The sequence below is a fragment of the Megascapheus bottae genome, chromosome 31 (genome assembly GCF_031878675.1).
Source record: "Megascapheus bottae isolate mThoBot1 chromosome 31, mThoBot2.hap1, whole genome shotgun sequence".
NCBI lineage: Eukaryota > Metazoa > Chordata > Mammalia > Rodentia > Geomyidae > Megascapheus > Megascapheus bottae.
Genome location: NC_143539.1, coordinates 6,287,763 through 6,307,554, shown reverse-complemented (window position 1 = coordinate 6,307,554; position 19,792 = coordinate 6,287,763). Strand labels below are relative to the sequence as shown.

Below are 19,792 nucleotides of genomic sequence, written 5' to 3'. Positions count from 1 at the left end.
GGTTATTGTCTAGAAACAATGGCTACATACATCTTGACGTGTCGAAAGAGAAGGAATTAGTCTCACAGATTAGGATGCAGCCTAAAAGCAGCAGGTCTCCCCTAGAGGGCAATGCAGAAATTGCCCTGTGTCATAAAGCTAAGCTCCAGTCCTCAGGAGCCCTGTAGGATCACTTGGTTCCTTCATCTGAAGAGGTGACACAGGGCGTACAGGCCAATACCTTCTTTGCAGAGACTCGATACATCGGGGCCTGAAGGCTAGCCAACAGTTCTTCAGTCATGCTCTACACTCCTCCATTTCAGAGGCAAGGAAGAGGTTATCTACCTATTGGAGTAGGCTGTTTGTTTTTGTTCTTTGGCTATTTGGGGCAAAATTCCAAAGAAATCACCACTCAAGCCTTCATCAAACAGGCTTGGAGAGTTCTTAAATCCCTGAGGCAATCTAGTCCAAGTCAACTGGCCTGTGTATGCCCCTTGGGGGTTAGTCCATACCAAGGCAATGATGGGTTGGCTTACAGGCACCAAGGGTAGGGAGAAGAAGGCATTTTTCAGATCCAGGACAGTATGCACTTGCCTTTCTGGTAGAAGGAGACGCAGGAGAGTACAAGGGTTCCGGATTGTAAGATGCAGAGCCTCAACTTTCCTGAGGTCCTGCACCATCAGTTTCTGTGGACTGCAATACCCTGCAATTCGCCTCTAGGCTCATAGGCTACTGCCTCACTCTGATGGGAGGTGCTAAGCTCAGTAACTGGACAGTAGTTGGAGGTGGGCGGGCCCTCAGGCCTGGTAAATTGTGCTCTGCCCAGAATTGGGGGCCGCCTCTGCCTCAGTGAGAGCAGATACCCTGGGTGGTGGGAAGTACTGCCAGAAGCTGAACTCAGCTATAAGCGATATTCCTCAGATAGTGGACAGGTCACCAAAAGATTAGGTGGGGCCTGACTCCTAGACCTAGGGTCAACTGAGTCTCTGATTCCCCAAAGGAAATGGCGGTCCTGGTTTTTGAAGGAAGTCCCTACCCATTAATGAATCAATATGCCACCATGCCTTGTCCTAAGTTTACAGTCTGGGCAGTTGTCCAGGTGTGGGAGGTATTCTTCCCTGTGGCTCCTTGAATGGCTTTCTTCTGGGCAGTAGTGGCCCCAGAGGTTGCTTCAGCACGAAATGGGCCATACCCACATCCATGGGGAACTCAACTAACTTGCTCATGGGTGTTATAAAACTTCTGAGCGCCAGGCACGGTGGCGAAGCAGACATGGCTGATGGCACATTTGATTTGTCTTTTCCCTCAGAACTCATTAAAAGTTATGCAGGAGTCAGAGGAGTCAAAGCTTTCAACCAAGGTAGAGGGTTCTGTAACAACAACAACAAAAAAAACAAAAAGAATTAAATTTAAAAAGAATTAAATCACCAGAAATATCAATACCAGCAAGGATGGTTGGTGTGAGAGTGACATCTCTGATGTCCTGCAACCTCACTTTCAATGGCCAGTAGTGGATGACACACTTTGCTACCTGCTCTACCTCACAGACGTGGGGCCAGAGTGCACACACACACACACACACACACACACACACACACACACACACCCGAATGGGGCTGGAACTCATGGCCTGGGCACTGTCACTGAGCATTAGTGCTCAAGGCTAGTGCTCTACCACTTGATTAGTAGCCCCGCTTCTGCCCTTTTTTGTAGTTCATTAGTGGTTAGTCTTGCCCTGAATGGATTTAAACCATGATCCTCAGATCTCAGCCTCCAGAGTAGCAGGTATTATAAGCATGTGCCACGGGCACTCATCTTGTATTTTAATTTTTCACTTCATAATGTAATAGGGCTTGTCAAATTTTCACCATCTTAGAGTTTACTCCTAGCTTCGATACGTCCATTTTGCTTTTTCCTGACTCCAGTTTAAAGGACTGGACTTTTGTGGGCACCCTCACTGTCCAGCCCTGGTGGTAAGGACTTTCTTTTGGCTGTACTCTATGTCTCCATGGTCGTCCCTGGTTGTCGTCTCTTGAACATTCTGGAGGCTCCAGTGAGATGCCAGGGGGAAAGACCCCAGACCCCATATTGTCTCAGCAGGAAACCAGGTACCAGAGAGACAGATCAAGCCAATTCCTACGATAGGTACCTCCCCCCAAAAAAATGTTCCAGGGCCCCCGGAATGGCACTTCTCCCCCCTGCTCTAGAAGTCCCTGAGGCTTCGACCTCAAGTTATTTTTAGCATCATAGATCTGGCAGATCTCTGGAGGTAAATTTGTGTGGGGCGCCCTCTGGAGGACATCATGGAGAGGCATCCATCAATCCAGTGTCCTAGGACCATGAGAGATGTCACTGGCCCTTTGGAATAGACTCAAGTATTGGTCAGGATTTTCTGGCTTGAGTCCTGGTGCGTGTGTGTGTGTGTGTGTGTGTGTGTGTGTGTGTGTGTTCCATCTGGTGTTTGCTCTGTCATTGTTTCTGTTGGTCTTGAGTGTTGATATAAAATGGGGGAGAAGTTCAAGTTGTCCCAGGATTTCTTTGAAATGTATGCTTAAACATTTCAGAGATGATTTGATTGATGAAGGGAGGAGTATGGTTTGGGAAAACTCCCAAACCCTGGGAGCTCGAATGGCCCACACTCGATGTGGGGTGGCCCTGTAAGGGAACCTGGAACACCAACCAGGTGGCTCTCACTGTCAGGCAAGCTGTGGACACTTTAACGAAAGCCCTGTGTCCCCATCAGCATTGGCATGCCCAGATGACACAAAGCCCTTTTGCCTACTCCTGGATGAGGCTGCAGGGATAATCAAAGGCTCCTAACCCAAACACTGGACTCTAGAAGTATTGGCCTACCTAGCCAAAAGGACTCAGTTGTTCCCCAGCTGGCTAGTCGGTATTCAAGGGCTAGCAGCAGCTGCTGTGCTCATAAAGAAGGCTGATAAGTTATCTCTGGGGCAAGAACTTTTGCTAATTGCCTCCCACTCAATGGAGACCCTTCTGGGGTCACTACAGAAAGATGGATGTTAAATGTGCAAGTAACGCACTGCCAGGTGTTTCTTGTGGACCAGCCCAGAGCTTCAGTCCTCAATCCAGTAAGCCTGTTGCCCAATGCTGACACAGAACCACCCCTGTACAGAGGCAAGAGACCTCATCCAGTCTGCAAGACGGGACCTGACTGACGTTCCCCTGCAGGAGGCAGATGAGGCATTGTACATGGATGGAGCAGTTTCCTTCAAGATGACCTACGGTATGCGAGGACTACAACAGTGCCTGGTGAGGATAGAATCTGGCTCAATTTCGCCTGGCTAAATTGAAGCAGAATATTGGAAGGGTAAACCAGAGGGTTAGCCAGCTTTTGGCAGATTCCATATATGAATTCAAGCTAGGAACACCAGATCGTTGGATGTTCAGTGCCCTGGTGATCAAAATCAGACTGAGCCAGGACAATGGCTCAAGTAAGTTCATCCGTCATCCTCTCAACACAGGAGGCTAAGATCAGAGAATCGCAGTTTGAAGCCAGGCCTGGCAGGAAAGTCCAGGAGACTCCTATCTCCAGTGATACCAGAAAAGCCAGAAATCAAGCTGTGGCACTGCTCATAGAGCACCAGCCGTCAGCACCAAAGCTCAGAGGCAGTGCCCAGGGACTGAGTTTAAGCCCTAGGACTGGCACCACACACAGGAAAATGACATTCACCATATGGAGCTTGATCCTGTAGTATAGGAGTAGATAATGATATGTCCTTTATTTTGACCCTTCCGCTTAGAGAGGGGGTGGGGTGGGGGGGGGGGTCCTGGTGCTTGAACCTGGTAACTTGACACTTTTAGCTTTGGTGCCTGTAGCTAGCGCTCTAGTACTTCAGCCACATTCCACTTCCAGCTTTTAAGGTGTTCATTAGGGTTAAGAATCTCAGGGGCTTTCTGGCTTCAAACTGGGACACTCCGATCTCAGTCTCCTGAGTAGCTCGGATCACTAATCTGAGGCACCCAGTGCTCAGCTAACAGGCTGTTTTTATTCTTTTCTCTTTTTGTTCTTTTATTGAGATTGAGTAATTACATACATAATCAAAGAGCTCAGGGACAACGCCTAAGCCCAGAGTTCAAGCCCCATGACCCCCCCCACACACACACAAAAAGTTATTTCCTCCCAACTGGGCAATGGGTACATTTCTTTCCTGTTACTGAGTATCAGTTGTTCCTCTTTCTCTCCCATTCCTTCCCTCACCTCACTGCTCAGCTCACTTTCATCAATGTCTAGTGCAACTGATGAGCCCAGTTGCTGCTTTTCCACCCACTTTCTGTGGTGATTCTGTGCCATCCTTCCCCCTTCCTTCCCATGTGCACGTGTTTGCACCATGTATGTGTGAGGTAGAGAGTACAGCGTCCTCTAAACAGGATAGGACAACTAAAGAAGAGTTCCTTTGATGCCTTATCTTTGGGGTTCTTTTCACTGTATGTATTATTTTATGTACATATAAAGGGATGCTTGGATATTAAAATTTGGTGTTTTCCTCCTGAGACTGTCCTCTTTTGGTCTCACTGTTTATGGGTCTCTAGAGTCCTGTTTACTCTGTCGTGTTTCGTTGCATTTTAAATCTAACGCTCTCATATCGGGGAGCTCGTGTTGTTGTCTCTCTCTGATCCTGGCTTATCTCACTTGAAATGACTTGTTCAAGTTCCATCCATTTCCCCATGAATGCCGTCGTTTTATCATTTCTGATGGCTGTGTAGAATTCCACTGTATATAACTACTGCATTTCTTTTTGGATCCACTCATCTGTAGTGGGGCATCTGAGTTGTTTCCATGTCTTGGCTATTGTGAATAGTACAGCGATGAACATGGGTGTACAGGTGTGTTCTTTTCTTTTATAAATTTTGTGTAGGATATATTAATTTTACAAGAGGGGGGACAGCTTATATGAAGAGTCCATGTCTGCATATAACGTCTTTGGATCAGGAAGTCTTCTGGGCTGGTAGTAACTGTGGTTTCAAGTCTGGGTTGGGCCAAGGCCAGGTGCTGGGCTGAGAGGCTGGGGTGGGGTCTCTGGGAAGAACGCTGGGCCCCACAGAGTGGGCGGGGCAGAGTGCTCCACCCATCTGCTTGCTTCTGTGCCCAGGGGACAAGCTTTAGAAGACCACAGGCCTGGCAGAGCTGTGGATGGCGTGGCTGGGGTTGGGTAGGATGTGGAGGCTGGCTCATGACTTCAGGAATTATTGCCTGGGAGCCTGTTGCAGACTCCCCAGGAAGCATCAAGGCTTATTTGGATAATGTATTGGGTATTGAGATGGAGTGGGGGCCCAATCTCTCTCTACAAGCCAATCATTTGAGTGTAATTTCCACCCAGCCTGAGGAGAGCATGGAGAGAAGCCACCAGGGCTGTAGTTCAAGGGGTAGAACACCAGCGCTGAGCATAGAGAGGCTCAAGGACAGCGTGCAGGCTCTGAGATCAGACCCTCGGGACCAAATAAATGAAAAGAAAAAAAGAAAGAGAAGAGAGGAAAGAAGGAAGGAAGGAAGAAAAAAAAGAAGACACAAAGAAAAAAATAAAAGAAGGAAAGAACTGTGGCAGCTCCTCATCAGATGATCGCATACAGCGGTCTAGAACTCAGATCCTGTAACAGGCTATCACTAAGCTTGGAGCTGCAATGTCTGATTGCTCTCAGCTGCACACAGGCTTTGAATGCTGGCTCTTCTGCTTGGAAATCAATCTCCTGACTCACCTTTCTCCTTCCACCAAAATCCACCCCCCCATCCTCCACACACACCTGCATTAGCCTTCTTCCTACATCCACAACTCTAAGCTCCATGGCTGTGGCCAGTCCACCCTCCCTCACTAGCTCTTATCTCTATCCACCCAGCCTCAGCCACAAGTACCTACACATGCCCCCAATAACACTGATTCACATGAATATCAGTTGTTCAAAGGATCTTTAACATACACTTATTTCGTCTGAGTGCCAATCCAGGGGATGGAACTCAGGGCCTGGGCTCTGTCCCCGAGCTTTTTCCCTCAAGGCTAGAATACTACCAATTGAACCACAGTGTCACTTTCAGATTGTGAGTGGTTCCTTGGAGATAAGAGTCTCATAGAGCCTGGAGTTTGGCCTAGTGGTAGAGTGCTTGCCTAGCATGCAGCAAGACCCAGGTTTGATTCCAGTACCACATACATAGAAAAAGCCAGAAGTGGTGTGATGGCTCAAGTGGTAGAGTGCTAGCCTTGAGGAAAGCCCAAGGTCCAAGGCCCAAGGACAGTGCCCAGGCCCTGAGTTCAAGCTCCAGGACTGGTGAGAGAGAGAGAGAGAGAAAGAGAGAGAGAGAGAGAGAGAGAGAGAGAGAGAGAGAGAGAGAGAGAGAGAGAGAGTTAGTCTCATAGAATGCCAGGAGTGTGGCTTATTGGTAGAGTGCTTGCCTAACATGCATGAAGCCCTGGGCTCGATTCCTTGGTACCACACACACACACACAGAAAAAGCCTGAAGTGTTTCTGTGGCTCACTTGAGCCAAAAGTGTCTAAGGATAGTGACCAGGCCCTCAATTAAAACCCCAGGACTGGGGGGGGGGGAGTCTCTCGGACTTTCCTTACTGGATTAGCTTTGAACCTCGATCCCCAGACCTCAGCTTTCTGAATAGCTAGGATGACAGGCATGAGCCACCATTAACCCAGCCTTTCTTCAAATGCTTTTTATTAAATAGGCATCCACTTATACACACCTTCATCAAAACAGCTAGCTTATCTCCACAAAGCTAAGAGAGCAAAGTCACCTCCTCAAGGGACATGTCAGTGAAGAAGGGAGAAGATTCCAGCCAGACAATGTGCTCACAAATGTAATCCTAGCTAGAGACTCAGATCTGTGGATCCTGGTTCCAAGCTATCCAGGGAAGGAAAACCCATGAGACTCTTATCACCAATGAACCACCAAGAAAAGCCAAAAGTGGAGCTGTGGTTCAAGTGGAGCAGTACTCGTTTTGAGCACTGGCTTTGAGTTCAGAGACAGCACTCTGGCCCCAAGTTCAGATCCTACAACCAGCACAAAATAAAAAGGAGACTTCTAAAATCCATGCTTTATCCTTGTTCCTAACCTTAGGGAAACTGAGGGTCCAGACAGGGGGTGAGGGGGGATACTTTCTTGTGTTCACCCTCCCTGGTTCATTTTGTCCTAAGTCACTATGGCTGACATGTGTCTCTCCCACGGGACTCCAGACACCGATCCCTCCTTCCACGCCCCAGAAAACAGCCTGAGAGCAAACACACGTGACTTCTGTCCGTAATTCCTTCTCCTATTCACCTACACAAAGCTCTTTGGGGAGCCCATCTCAGCTCTCAGGCCACTTCCTGATGCATCCTTCATGAAGCCCTAAGTTCTCCAAATGACTCCTATCCAACAACAATAACAACAACAATCCCAGAAAGAAGAGAGGCCAGGCAGGCCAAGGGCCAGCCCAGGTGTGGGCTGGTAACCCTGATCCGGGGTATAAATGTCTGCCAAGCCTTTGTTAATCCTTCTCCCCACCTTTTCCCCCTGCAAAATCAACAAACAGCTCTTTCATCTCTCTGGTTTGTTTTCTTCCCTTGATTCACTCCACATAGAACTCAAGAGCTCAACGCCCTAGAATGAGAAAAGCAAACTGCAAGTGCCAGGCCAGGCCTTGAAGAGTTGGCTTCAGCCATCTTCCACCCACTCAATGGCCCTGAAGCAGGTAGCCAAAATCTGCTGTGCCAACTAAGTGTGTACATACAATCTATGGGGTCATCTTCCTACCTTCCCCAAGACACTTCAGGGACCCTCCCCTGAGTCTACTCTTTTACCACATGAGGTGGCAAGCTCAAGGCCAACCTGGCATCCCTTCATCTCTGACATTAACCAGGCAACTATGCCAACTTCAGAATCCATCTAAAGCAAAGAGGGCTGGGCCAGGTAATGGAGGGTGGAATGGAGTGAGTTCCAATCCCAGCTTCCTCACTGGGTCACCTCAGTGGTGATGATGAGGCAACATCTTCATCACCACCAACAATCAAAAGACCATGCAGCCAGGCACCTATGTGTACCGCCGACTTCCTAACAAGTCAAGAGACTGGGATCTGAAGAATTTGGTTCAAAGCCAGCCTAGGCAGAGACTCTTATTGCCAGTGAACCAGACAAAAGCCAGAAGTAGAGGTTTAGCTCAAATAGTAGAAAGCCAGTCTTCGGGGTAGGGGGAGAACTAAAGGACAGTGTCAAAGGACCTGAGTTTAAACCCCAAGACCGGCACAGGGGGAAAAAAATGAAAAGCAGGTCAGGCGCTGGTGGCTCATGCCTGTAATCCTAGCTGCTCAGGAGGCTGAGATCTGAGGATCTTGGTTCAAAGCCAGTCCTGACAGAACTGTGCCCATGAACCATCAGAAGATGGAAGTAGAGCAGTGATGCAGAGAGGTAGAGTGCTAACTATGAGCAAAAGAGCATCAGAGACATCACCCAGTGCCTGAGTTCAAGCCCCACAACTGCCTCAAGAGTCTCTCAAGTTTGCAATCCAAGCATAATCTTTGGCATCTGTGAACAAGACACCTACGTGTAGACTTGGCAAATCATAAATAACCACAATACTGAAAGCCATCTAAGAAATCGAATGCATTTGCCTAGGGGGTAGGAGATTCCGTGGAGATTCCTTGCAAGTCAGTCTCCTTGGTAGATGGGATTTTCTTCCATACTTGAGGCTGTTATTCGTAAGCCTGGCCCATCCCTCTGCCCATTGTGACACTGGAATTCTGTCTTCAGGGCTGTGTAATGTTCCACTGAAATATGACTCTGGTGATCGCTCATGGGCACTGGTGGGTCCGGGCTCTGTAACCCCCACATGACCTTCAACTCGGGGTCTCAAGTACAACACAGGGTTTGAATCACAGCAGGGCCACACCTGCTCACTCTAGATTCCTGTTCCGCTGTCTTCCCACACTCACAATTCTGGGTCTGTCTTAGCCCACGCCCCTCGAATCCATCACCCCAGAACTCCCCAAAGCTCACCTCACTGAAACACTGTAAACCCATGACCCCCTATCTTCCACCAGTCATTGGAATAAAATCCACACCTCTCCTGAGACCCTAAGCAAGAAAGAACCATGGCTGGGAATGTGGCTTAGTGGTAGAGTGCTTGCCTAGCACACATGAAGCCCTGGGTTCAATTGATCAGTAGCATGTAAACAGAAAAATCTAGACATGGCACTGTGACTTAAATGATAGGGTGCTAGCCTTGAGCAAAAGAAGCTCAAAGACAGTGCCCAGGCCCTGAGTTCAAGGCCCAGGATTGGCATCCACAAAAATCCACCCATACTTTCAGGCTCGTTGATCTGAGATATCCACTATCTGAAGCTAAAAGAAAGCTACCCAAGACACGGAAGGTAATAGATCCACAGACTTAGGGCACTTCCTCAAGTGCCACCAACACAACCTGTTCCCCGTTAATCTCTGAGGTCCTCCCCTCCTTGGCTTGCTGGCTACATTTCAAATGAGGTGGGGTGCACAGTAGGAAGTGGGGAAGGAGATCACGTGCAAGGACAACGAGACAGTTATGAAATCAAGGCCAAAGACCAGATTTCCATCCCACCAACTATAAAAACAACAAGACACCAGACTCAGCCATCGCCTTCTGACTGGCACCCTGGCTGCCACCATGCTGGCCTCAGGCATGCTGCTGGTGGCTGTGCTCACCTGTCTGACTGTCCTGGTGGTGATGTCTGTCTGGCGGCAGAGGAAGCTCTCGGGAAAGCTGCCTCCAGGCCCCACGCCATTGCCTTTCATTGGAAACTATCTGCAACTGAACACGGAGCAGATGTACAACTCTCTCATGAAGGTGTGTGGGATGGGGGCTGGGACAGGTGAGCCCGGATTCGAGGGGCAGGGCACTGAGCAGAGTCTTAAATAGAGGCAGGTTTGCTTGGGTTGGAAGGAAACCTTCAGAAGCCAATTTCTAGCTCCCGTGGCTCCTGCTTATTATCCTAACTACTCAGGAGACTCATGTGAAGATGGTGGTTCAAAGCCAGCCAGGCAGGTAAGTGTGTGAGATTCTTATCTCCCATGAACCACCAGAAAACTGGAAGTGATGCGGTGTCTCAAAATGGTAGAACGCTACCCTTTCAGCAAAAGAGCTCAGGGTCAGCATCCAGGCCCTGAGTTTGAGCCCCAGAACAAGGCATCAAAAAAATAAAAATGTACGTGTGATCCTTTTACTTACTTATTTTTCTGAGCAGAAAAAGGCCACATGTGGGAATATTCAGTTAGGTGACTTGGCCAGACTTTAGGGACAAACCAATACACCCAGTACCCGGAAGCTGGTTCCTCAGACTTTCCCATCCACTCTTCCTCCAGATGCGAGATCGCTATGGCCCCGTGTTCACCGTTTACCTCGGCCCCCGCCGCGTCGTGGTGCTGTGTGGCCAGGAGGCCGTGAAGGAGGCGCTGGTGGACCAGGCCGACGAGTTCAGTGGACGTGGCGAGCAGGCCACCTTCGACTGGCTCTTCAAAGGCTATGGTGGGTTGGATGCACATGGTGCCTCAGTTTCCCCAGCCTTCCTCTTCTGCATGTTTCAAGCTTCTGGCTCTCCTCAGATCATCCCAGTGTCTTCCTGCTCTGCCTCCTGGTTCTCTGTGGACAGAAACCCTTCACTCCTTTTGCTTTTGAAAATCCGCTTGAAAGTCAGCTCCCCTCTTTCTGCCTCTGCCCTCTTCCCTCCTCCCCCTTTCCTCCTCCCCTCCATGGCCTGCTGCCTCTGTGCCTGGAAGGGTGGGAGTTTGCTGTGTCCCCTTCTCTGTGCCCAGGGGACCCTGTCTCCCTTGTCTGTCTCTTTCCCCATGATCTGCACACTTTGGCTCTGAGTCTGAGCTTTTCCCTCCCAGCTCAGCAGCCCCCCCTCTCCTGCCCCTAGGGCTTTCCTGCTGTCTCCTCTTGCTCTCTGCACAATGTGGCCTCTGGGCCTCTCCTGGCTCCCTCAGTGGCCCCAGTGGTGCTCTCTGCAGGTGGAGGGTCCCCCTCCCTGTACCCCCTATACTCTACTGGTCACCTGGTTTGACCCTCCCTGCTCCCCAGGCGTGGCTTTCAGCAATGGCGAGCGAGCCAAGCAGCTGAGGCGCTTCTCCATCACCACGCTGCGTGACTTCGGCGTGGGCAAGCGTGGCATTGAGGAGCGCATCCAGGAGGAAACAGGCTTCCTCATCCAGGCCCTGAGGGACACAAAAGGTGAGGGTGGAGAGCAGGGGGAGGGAATGGAAGGGAGAAGAAGGAGGTCCTGGAGCCCAGGCATCCACTCCCCAAAATCTTTCCTATCACACTGGCATCTGGTCACTTGGTTTGGTTCTTTTGCTCCAAGACAGATCTTTCCTGGGTCCCCCACAATCCCCTGCTCTCCACACTGCAGGCATCCACGCTTCACCCCTGTACACCCTCACCCTCCACCCTTCATACACCCTCACTGTTAGAGAAAATCAGACTTTGCCACTCGGACATCCAGGTACTGAGAACAAAGGAAATGTTTATTGCCGGCAAAGGGACAGGCAAGACCACATCTCACAAGAGCCAAGCGCCAGGCGCCGACTCTTCTGTAGAGAAGTAACCCATAGAATGGAGGCTTAGGAGGCAGAGACCCTGGTGTAGATGTGGGGACCAGAGACTCCACCACGGCCAGCTAGGCTGAATGGCTGCTGCCCAAATGGTAGTTAAGGAGTCTGCGGCTGTCCAGGCCTGAAGGTCACTCTAAGGGGACCTCATTGCCTTCTGTCGTTAAGGCTGCCCTAAAGGAGGCCATCTCAAGAGGAAGGGGTGCAGGCTCTGACCAAACGGGCCTTTGTCAGCTAGGAAAGGACCATGCTAAGCTATGAGAGAGAGGCCCAACGCTCCTCCTCCTCCCCTGCACACACCCCTCCCTCCACCCTTCAAACACTCTCATCCTCCACCCTGCAGATCCTCACCCTCTACCCCTGCAGACACCTCACCCTGCACCCTTCATACAGGCTCACTCTCCACTCCGCAGACCCAAACCCTCCACCCCTGCTCACCATCTCCCTCCACCCCTGCATGCCCCTCACCCTCCACCCCTGCAGATCTCCACCTTCCACCCCAGAAGGCCCTCACCTTCCACTGCTGTATGCACATTGATAAACCCCTCACCCTCCACCCCTGCAGGCACCTTTATAGATCCCACCTTCTACCTGAGCAGAACCGTGTCTAATGTGATCAGCTCCATTGTGTTTGGGGACCGCTTCGACTATGAGGACAAAGAGTTTCTGTCTCTCCTGCGAATGATGCTGGGAAGCTTCCAGTTCACAGCCACGTCCACCGGGCAGGTAACCATGCCTGCCCCGAGTGTCTGAGAAAAATCTAGGTCTTGAAAATAGCTGCACTCTTGGGTCAGCCCTTTCATCCCAGCTGCTCAGGAGGCTGAGATCTCAGGGTCACAGTTCAAAGCCAGCCTAGGACAGGAAAGTCCATGAGACTTTTATCTAAATGAACCACCAGAAAACTGCAAGTGGTGCTGTGGCTCAAAATGGTACAATGCTATTCCTTGAGCAAAAGATCTCAGGGATAGTGCCCAGGCCTTGAGTTCAAGCCCCACCGCTGACAAATGTAAATAAATAAACAAACCTGCAGGCCAGTGACTAAAGCCTATAATCCTAGCTGCTCAGGTGGCTGAGATCTGAGGATGGAGGTTTGAAGCCATCCTGAGTAGGAAAGTCTGTGAGATTCTTACCTTCAATTAAGTGAGGCGTGGATCAAGTGGTAGAGCACCTGGGAGACGCAGCACAGTCCTCACCAGGACTGGCAGGGCGCATCTGTCAGAGGTTGTAAAGTTGCTTTGCTGCCACCTCGCAGCCCAGGAGCTGAGCAGGTGGTGGTGTTGGCACTCTTCCAGCAGCTCTGTTTCCAGCCCATGGTGGAAATGCCAGGGCGACCAGGGGAACTGGGCATTGCTCTCTTGCTCTAGGTGCTGGTACAATTTCTAGATGTAGAAAATGGGGGGCTGGTTTTGAGGGGGCCTTGGTGTCAGGAGGATTTCAGATGGACCCCGTGGCCTGTGCAGTGCACTGACGATTGGGGCAGGGGTGTGATTTTGCTTTCTGTTCTGGAGATTGAGCCCAAGGCCTTGTGCATAGGAGGCAATCACCTGTCATGTGAGCCACGTCGCCATTCCTTATTGTATTGTATTTATTCATTCATTTATGTCTGTGCGGCAGGGTTGCCACATCCCTGAGGCTTTTCCTGACTCCATCTGCAGAGTAGCTGGGATTCCAGGTGTGTGCTCAGCCATTGAGTGAATGTCTTTTCTCTGTCTTCTCTTCTCAGCTTTATGAGATGTTCTATTCGATCATGAAGCACCTGCCAGGCCCACAGCAGCAGGCCTTTAAGGAGCTGCAGGGGCTGGAGGATTTCATCACCAGGAAGGTGGAGCAGAACCAGCGCACCCTGGATCCCAACTCCCCAAGGGACTTCATCGACTCGTTTCTCATCCGCATGCTGCAAGTATGTCCAGTCACCTGAGGGTGGGCAGATCCACTGCCAGGCAGAGGGGCCTCAGATGGGGCTGGGTGGAGAACAAGGCGCTCGGTGAATTATACACCTCATCCTCAGTCATCTACAGAGCGGATCCTACTGAGCATGGGTGTTCCTCTACACAACCTCATCCGTTGAGACGATGCTGCAGCCAACTGCACTGCATTGCCTGTGCTACCCCTGCTTTTTCCTGTTGGTTGTGGGACTTGAACTCAGGCCCTGGGTGCTGACCCCAAGCTCTCTCTCTCAAGGCTAGTGATCTACCACGTGAGCCACAGTGCCACGTCCAGCCTTTGAGTGATCAACTGGAGAGAAGAATCTCACAGGCCCTTGTCTGCACCAGCTAGCTGTGAACCCTGAGCCTCAGATCTCAGGCGTCAGAGTAGCTGGGATGACAGGTGTGAGCCCCTGGCACCTGGCTATGCTACACAGTATTTAGTGCCCATCAGTGCCTTTTGTGTCTGTTGGTGTCCTGGAGGTTGAACTAAGTACCTGTCCTTGAACTTCTTTTGTTCAAGGCTAGCACTCCACCACTTGAACTGCAGCACTACTGTTGGAATTTCCTCTGTATGTGGTACCAAGGAATCAAACCCAGGGCTTTGTGCATGGTAGGCAAGCAGTCTATCATTAAGTCACACTCCCAGCCCAGTTTTTTTGGGGGGGGCAGGGAGTTGGTTGTTACCTGGAGATAAGAGACTCCCAGACTTTTCTCCCAAGCTAGCTTCAAACAACCAATCCTCCGGCTCGGATTACATACATTAGCCATAGGTACCTGGCCCGTCTTAGCTGTTGAATAAAGTTATTTTACAATCACAACAAGGAATCAGAGGCCAGAGAGCGTTGGTGATCTGCCTGAGCTCACCCAGCATGGAAAGTTGTGCCAGCTAGCTTACTTCCGATTTGTCTTGGATGCTTATTGCTTAAGTTATCACATCAAATGAAAGTGAGTGGTCTAGCATTCAAGTCCTAGTACTGGCACACACACACACACACACACACACACACACACACACACACACACACACACACACAACTCAGATCATCAGCAGGGCGATGGAGCCCTGGCTCAGTTGGTAGAGTGCAGGCAGTAAGCGAAAGCATCAGGTACCAAGATCAAATCCCAGTCTCCAATCATATATGGGAATAAAAGTTGGGTGTAGGTGATTCACACCTGTAATCCAAGCTACTCACGAGGTTGAGATCTGAGGATCACAGTTCAAAGCCAGCCTGGGCAGGAAAGTCCATGAAACTCTTATCTCCAATGGATCACCAGAAAACTGGTAGTGGTGCTGTGGCTCAAAGTGATAGAGTGCTAGCCTTCAGAGAAAGAGCTCAGGGAAAGTTGCCAGGCCTTGAGTTCTTGCCCCATGACCCACAAAATCAATCAATCAATCAATCAATCACCCAGGCAAAGGTGAGAAGTATATTTTGGGCCAGAGTCAGAATCCTGGGCAAAATTCTAAAAACCGGACAGAGAGGTGGCAGATTGACTTTCCACCTGGACCTCACAGAAGTACATCCCCAAGAGAATGTTCCAGAAGATGCTTCAACGGCATGAGAACTGGGGTGGACTTGAACTCACCTCTTTCCCTGCAGGAGAAGAAGAACCCCAACACAGAATTCTACATGAAAAACCTGGTTCTCACCACACTGAACCTGTTCTTTGCGGGCACGGAGACTGTTAGCACCACCTTGCGCTATGGCTTCCTGCTGCTCATGAAGCACCCGGATGTGGAGGGTAAGGCCGGGAGGGGCGGGGACAGAGACTGGGGGGGCGGTGAGGAGTTGGGGGTGGGGCGGCAGGTCGTAAGAGCTCTGCTAAGTCAGCTTCAATGTCCTCATTTGTCCCAAGAACCTGGACCCTCACACAGGCTTTGCTGTCATCAACAGAGCAGGGAGAGTAGCCTGTGGACTTGGCTATTCAAGTCGTAGCTATAAAAACACTGGAATCCGGGTGCTGTGGCTCAGGCTTGTTCCCCTAGTTACTCAGGGGGCTGAGATCTGAAGATCATGGTTCAAAGCCAGCATAGGCTGCTAAGCACAGGAGACTCTCATTTCTAATAAGCCATCCCGAAAGCTGGATGTGCATCTGTGACTCAAAGTGGCAGAGCACTAGCCTTGAGTGAAAAGGCTCAGGGACAGAACCTAGGTGCTGAGTTCAAGCCTCATGACTGACAATATATACATTATATTATATATATAAACATCTGTAATATTTCTATATACATGCTACCTGGAAGGATTGATAAATCACTGATCTAAACCATAAAGAATCTCACTGCCTCTTTTTCACAGCAACGCCCCTAAGACTCTTCACCCCTTCTTCTTCTTCTTTTTTTTCTTTTTTATTTTTTGGTCCATCTGGGCCTGGGCGCTGTCCCTGAGCTCTTCAGCTACCTACCATGTTAAGCCATAGCTCCACTCTTCATTTTCTGGTGGTTAATTGGAGATAAGAATCTCATGAACTTTCGCGCCTGGGCTAGCTTTGAACGGGGAACCTCAGATCTCAGCCTCTGAAGATGACAGGCTTGAGCCACTGGCACCTGGCCTAGACTCCTCCTTTAATGCCACCAAGAGAGTGAGCCAATGGCCAACAGCTGTTGTGAATGAATGATGAGTTGTATGCCTGTCGTTCATTGTTCCAAGGCCGGCACCCAGTTTTGTCTTCCTCCCTCCCTCCCTCCCTCCCTCCCTCCCTCCCTCCCTCCCTTCTTTCCTCCCTCCCTTCCTTCCTTCCTTCCTTCCTTCCTTCCTTCCTTCCTTCCTTCCTTCCTTCCTTCCTTTATGTTGTGGGGCTTGAATGCAGGGCTTCGATGCCATCCCTGAGTTCTTTTGCTCAAGGTTATTTTGAACACAGCAGCACTTCTGATTTTTTAATGGTTCCCTGGAGTTAAGAGTCTCAGGGACTTTCCAGCCTGGACTGGCTTTGAACTGGGATCCCCAGTCCTGGCCTCCTGAGTAGCTAAGATAATAGGGGTGAGCTACCTGTACTCTTTTTTATTTTTTTTTTAAATTCTCATGCCTGCTTCTAAGATTTCTGATACCTAAACACATTTTCCGGTTTTTTTTGTTTGTTTGTTTGTTTTTTGCCAATCCTGGGGATTTAACTTAAGGTCTGGGCACTGTGCTTGGACACTTTTGCTTAAGGCCAGCACTCTGCCACTTGAGCCACAGTGCCACATCTGTGTATGTGGTACTGAGGAATCAAACCCACGGCTTCCTGCATGCTAAGTGAGCGGTATACCACTAGGCCACGCTCCCAGCCCACATTTCCTCTTCTCTCCTCATCCCCAGCCAAAGTCCAGGAAGAGATCGATCGAGTCATTGGCAGAAACCGCCAGTCCAAGTTTGAGGACCGAATGAAGATGCCCTACACAGAGGCCGTGATCCACGAGATCCAGAGATTTGGAGACATGATTCCCATGGGGCTGGCCCGCAGAGTCACCAAGGACACCAAGTTCCGGGAGTTCTTTCTGCCCAAGGTGCCACTAGCCAGACCCCGGGACCCCAACTGTGTTACACACTCTCCACTCCCTGTCTTCCTTCTTAATCAAAGACTTCCTCCCCTGCCATGCCCCTTCTTTCCTACTCAGGGACTTTTCCCTCCTGACTCCCCTTCCCCAGCTCCCCGCAGAAGTCCCTGGCTCAGGAGATCCAAGCCTTCACTTGAGTCTTCTTAAACCAAGAGATGCAAATCCAGCAGTGGTGACTCAGGCCTGTCGTCACGGCTACTCAGGAGGCTGAGGTCTGAGGACCGAGGTTCAAAGCCAGCTTAGGCAGGAAAGTCCCTAAGATTCTTTCATGTTTTCTCCTGGGATATGTCCTTGAGTCCTTTTTGTTCACGGCTATCATTCTATTGCACTTTGAGCCTCAGCACTACTGAGAGACACTTATCTGCAGTTAACCACAAAATGGCTCCAGCCTCCACTCCCAGGATTCCACGTCCTTCCTCCTCCTACCATGGGAGTTTCAGTCCATTCATATGTTCATCTGCCTTTCTCACTCTCCTTTCCCCCCCCCTTCTTTTCAGGGTACTGAGGTGTTCCCCATGCTAGGCTCTGTGCTGAGAGACCCCAAGTTCTTCTCCAAGCCCCGAGATTTCAACCCTCACCACTTCCTGGATGACAAGGGACAGTTTAAGAAGAGTGATGCTTTTGTCCCCTTTTCCATTGGTAAGTGACCAGGGTTGGCCACTAGGCCAAAGCTCACAGTAAAGGGCACAGCTGTGGGTGCCAGCCCCCTCTCCGAGCCACAGTCTTACTGATGTTTTTCTCCAGCTTGGTGGTTCCTCTTGGATCTACACTGAGATCAATTCCATGCACCCTGCTGTAATTCACAAAATCCTAGATGGGAGTCTAGGAAAGAGAAAAGGGATAATCCAATTTCATTCATAGAGGAGGAAAATCAAGAACAGACAGACTGCGTTAGTCAGGTTTTCTGAGGCTCACACCTGCCCATGCTAGATACTCAGGAGGCTGAGAGTTGAGGATCACTGTTGGACGCCAGCCCAGGCAGGAATGTCTATGAGACTCTTGGCTCCAATAAACCACCAGGAAACGAGAAATGGCTCTGTGGCTCGAAGTGGTAGAGCACTAGCCTGAAGTGAAGAAGCTCAGGACAGCACCCAGGCCCTGAGTTCACGCTCCACGACTGACCACAAAAGATACTGTAAGTGGAGCTGTGGCTCAAGTGCTAGAGCTCCAGCCTTGCAGGGAAAAAGCTAAAGGACAATTCCCAGCCCCGTCATGGACTAGGGAAACTGAAAGGGGGATGAGAACCCTTATGGAAAATCTCCCAGCAAGAATTATACAGTCCTCCCCGCCCCTGAAACCCCCACCCCAGTCTCTTAGAGAACTCAACTGTGGACTTTGGGCTTGGGGGTGACATCTCAGAGAGCTGACTTCATCCTGCCCTCCTTCCTCTCCTCTCCTCTGCAGGCAAGCGGTACTGTTTCGGGGAAGGCCTGGCTAGAATGGAGCTCTTTCTCTTCCTCACCACCATCTTGCAGAACTTCCGTTTCAAGTCCACCCAGGCTCCCCAAGATATCGACGTGTCACCTAAACACGTGGGCTTTGCTACCATCCCACCAACCTATACTATGAGCTTCCAGCCTCGCTGAGCCTGGGGGCTGTGCTTGGGGGAGGGGGAGAGGAGGGCATGGTGGGGGGGGACAGGGGGGCTTAGGTCACTGGGAGGGGTGGGAGGAAGGGCAAAAGGAGGGATAAGGGTGGGGCTGAATAGATCAGATGGGGAGAGGAAACAGGCCAGATGGCTGACCTTGCTGAAGAAGATGGGTGCTTCCAACATGAGATTTTTTTTCAGAAAGGGAATTTTAATGTTGCAAAGAGTAATAAAAGCAAATCAGTTCTTATTTATTGTAGGAAGGTTGTTGGTCAAGTTCATATCACCCATCCATGATCTCTGGGCACACAGCCCATGCAAAGGGGGCTGGGCTCGGGTGATTTTTGCAGATGACCGTCAGGCTAAGGCTTAGGCAGCTGAAGTTGGTGCTGAGTGCTTCCACACTTGCCTGTCCTAGCTACTCAGGAGGCAGAGATCTGAGGATCACAGTTCGAAGCCAGTCCAGGCAGGAAAAGTCCCTGAGCCTTATCTCCAATGAACCAGCCAAAAGCTGGTAGTGGAGGTATGGCTCAAGAATGCTAACCTTGAGCAAGAAAGCTGAAGGACAAACAGACACCCAGGTTCTGAGTTCATGACCCATGACCGGTATAAAAAAAAAGAGAACCCAGCTCTGGTGGCTCACACCTGTCATCCTAAGTCCTCAGGAGGCTGAGATCTGAGGATCACAGTTCAAAGCTAGCCGGGGCAGGCAAGTTCATGAGACGCTTATCTCCAATAAACCACCAGAACACTGAAAACGATGCTGTGACTCAAATTGGCAGAGCACTAGCCTTGAGCAAAAAGCTCAGGGACAGAGCCCTGGCCCTACATTCAAACTCCACGACTGACCAAAAAAGAAAAAAAAAGAAGAAGAAGAAGAAAGTTGAAGTGGCTGCTGCATGCCGGCACCTTAGTTCCTCAGGTGGCTGGGATCTGGGATTCCAGTTTAAAGCCAGCCAAGGCAGGACAAATCCATGAGACACTTATCCCCAATGAATCAGCCAAAAGCTGGCAGCGGAGGTGTGGCTCAAGTGGTAAAGTGCTCTCCTTGAGCAAGAAAGCTGAAGGACAAGCAAGCACCCAGGATTTGAGTTCAAGGCCCATGACTGACCTATGGGCGAAGAAGTTGAAACATTATGAAAGTTTAGAAAAAAGTTCATTAAATCACCACAAATGTCCAC

The 19,792-nt window shown here is 50.2% G+C and overlaps 1 protein-coding gene across 1 annotated transcript; it reads left to right on the top strand.

Moving 5' to 3' along the window:
* The first annotated feature begins 9,579 nt into the window (after positions 1-9,579).
* Positions 9,580-18,640, top strand: LOC150043815 (cytochrome P450 2A3). The gene is made up of 9 exons (XM_090322005.1): positions 9,580-9,800; positions 10,316-10,478; positions 11,034-11,183; positions 12,126-12,286; positions 13,284-13,460; positions 15,087-15,228; positions 16,785-16,972; positions 17,521-17,662; positions 18,428-18,640. Exons 1-9 carry the CDS (start codon positions 9,621-9,623, stop codon positions 18,607-18,609), a joined length of 1,485 nt encoding a protein of 494 aa, XP_090178131.1. The 5' UTR covers positions 9,580-9,620; the 3' UTR covers positions 18,610-18,640.
* Positions 18,641-19,792: the final 1,152 nt, after the last annotated feature.

Coding starts and splice junctions, on each gene's coding strand:
- LOC150043815 (XM_090322005.1), top strand. CDS start 9,621: ATGCTGGCCTCAGGCATGCTGCTGGTGGCTGTGCTCACCTGTCTGACT. Junction 11,184..12,125: donor GGCCCTGAGGGACACAAAAG/GTGAGGGTGGAG, acceptor CCACCCCTGCAG/GCACCTTTATAGATCCCACC. Junction 15,229..16,784: donor GAAGCACCCGGATGTGGAGG/GTAAGGCCGGGA, acceptor CCTCATCCCCAG/CCAAAGTCCAGGAAGAGATC.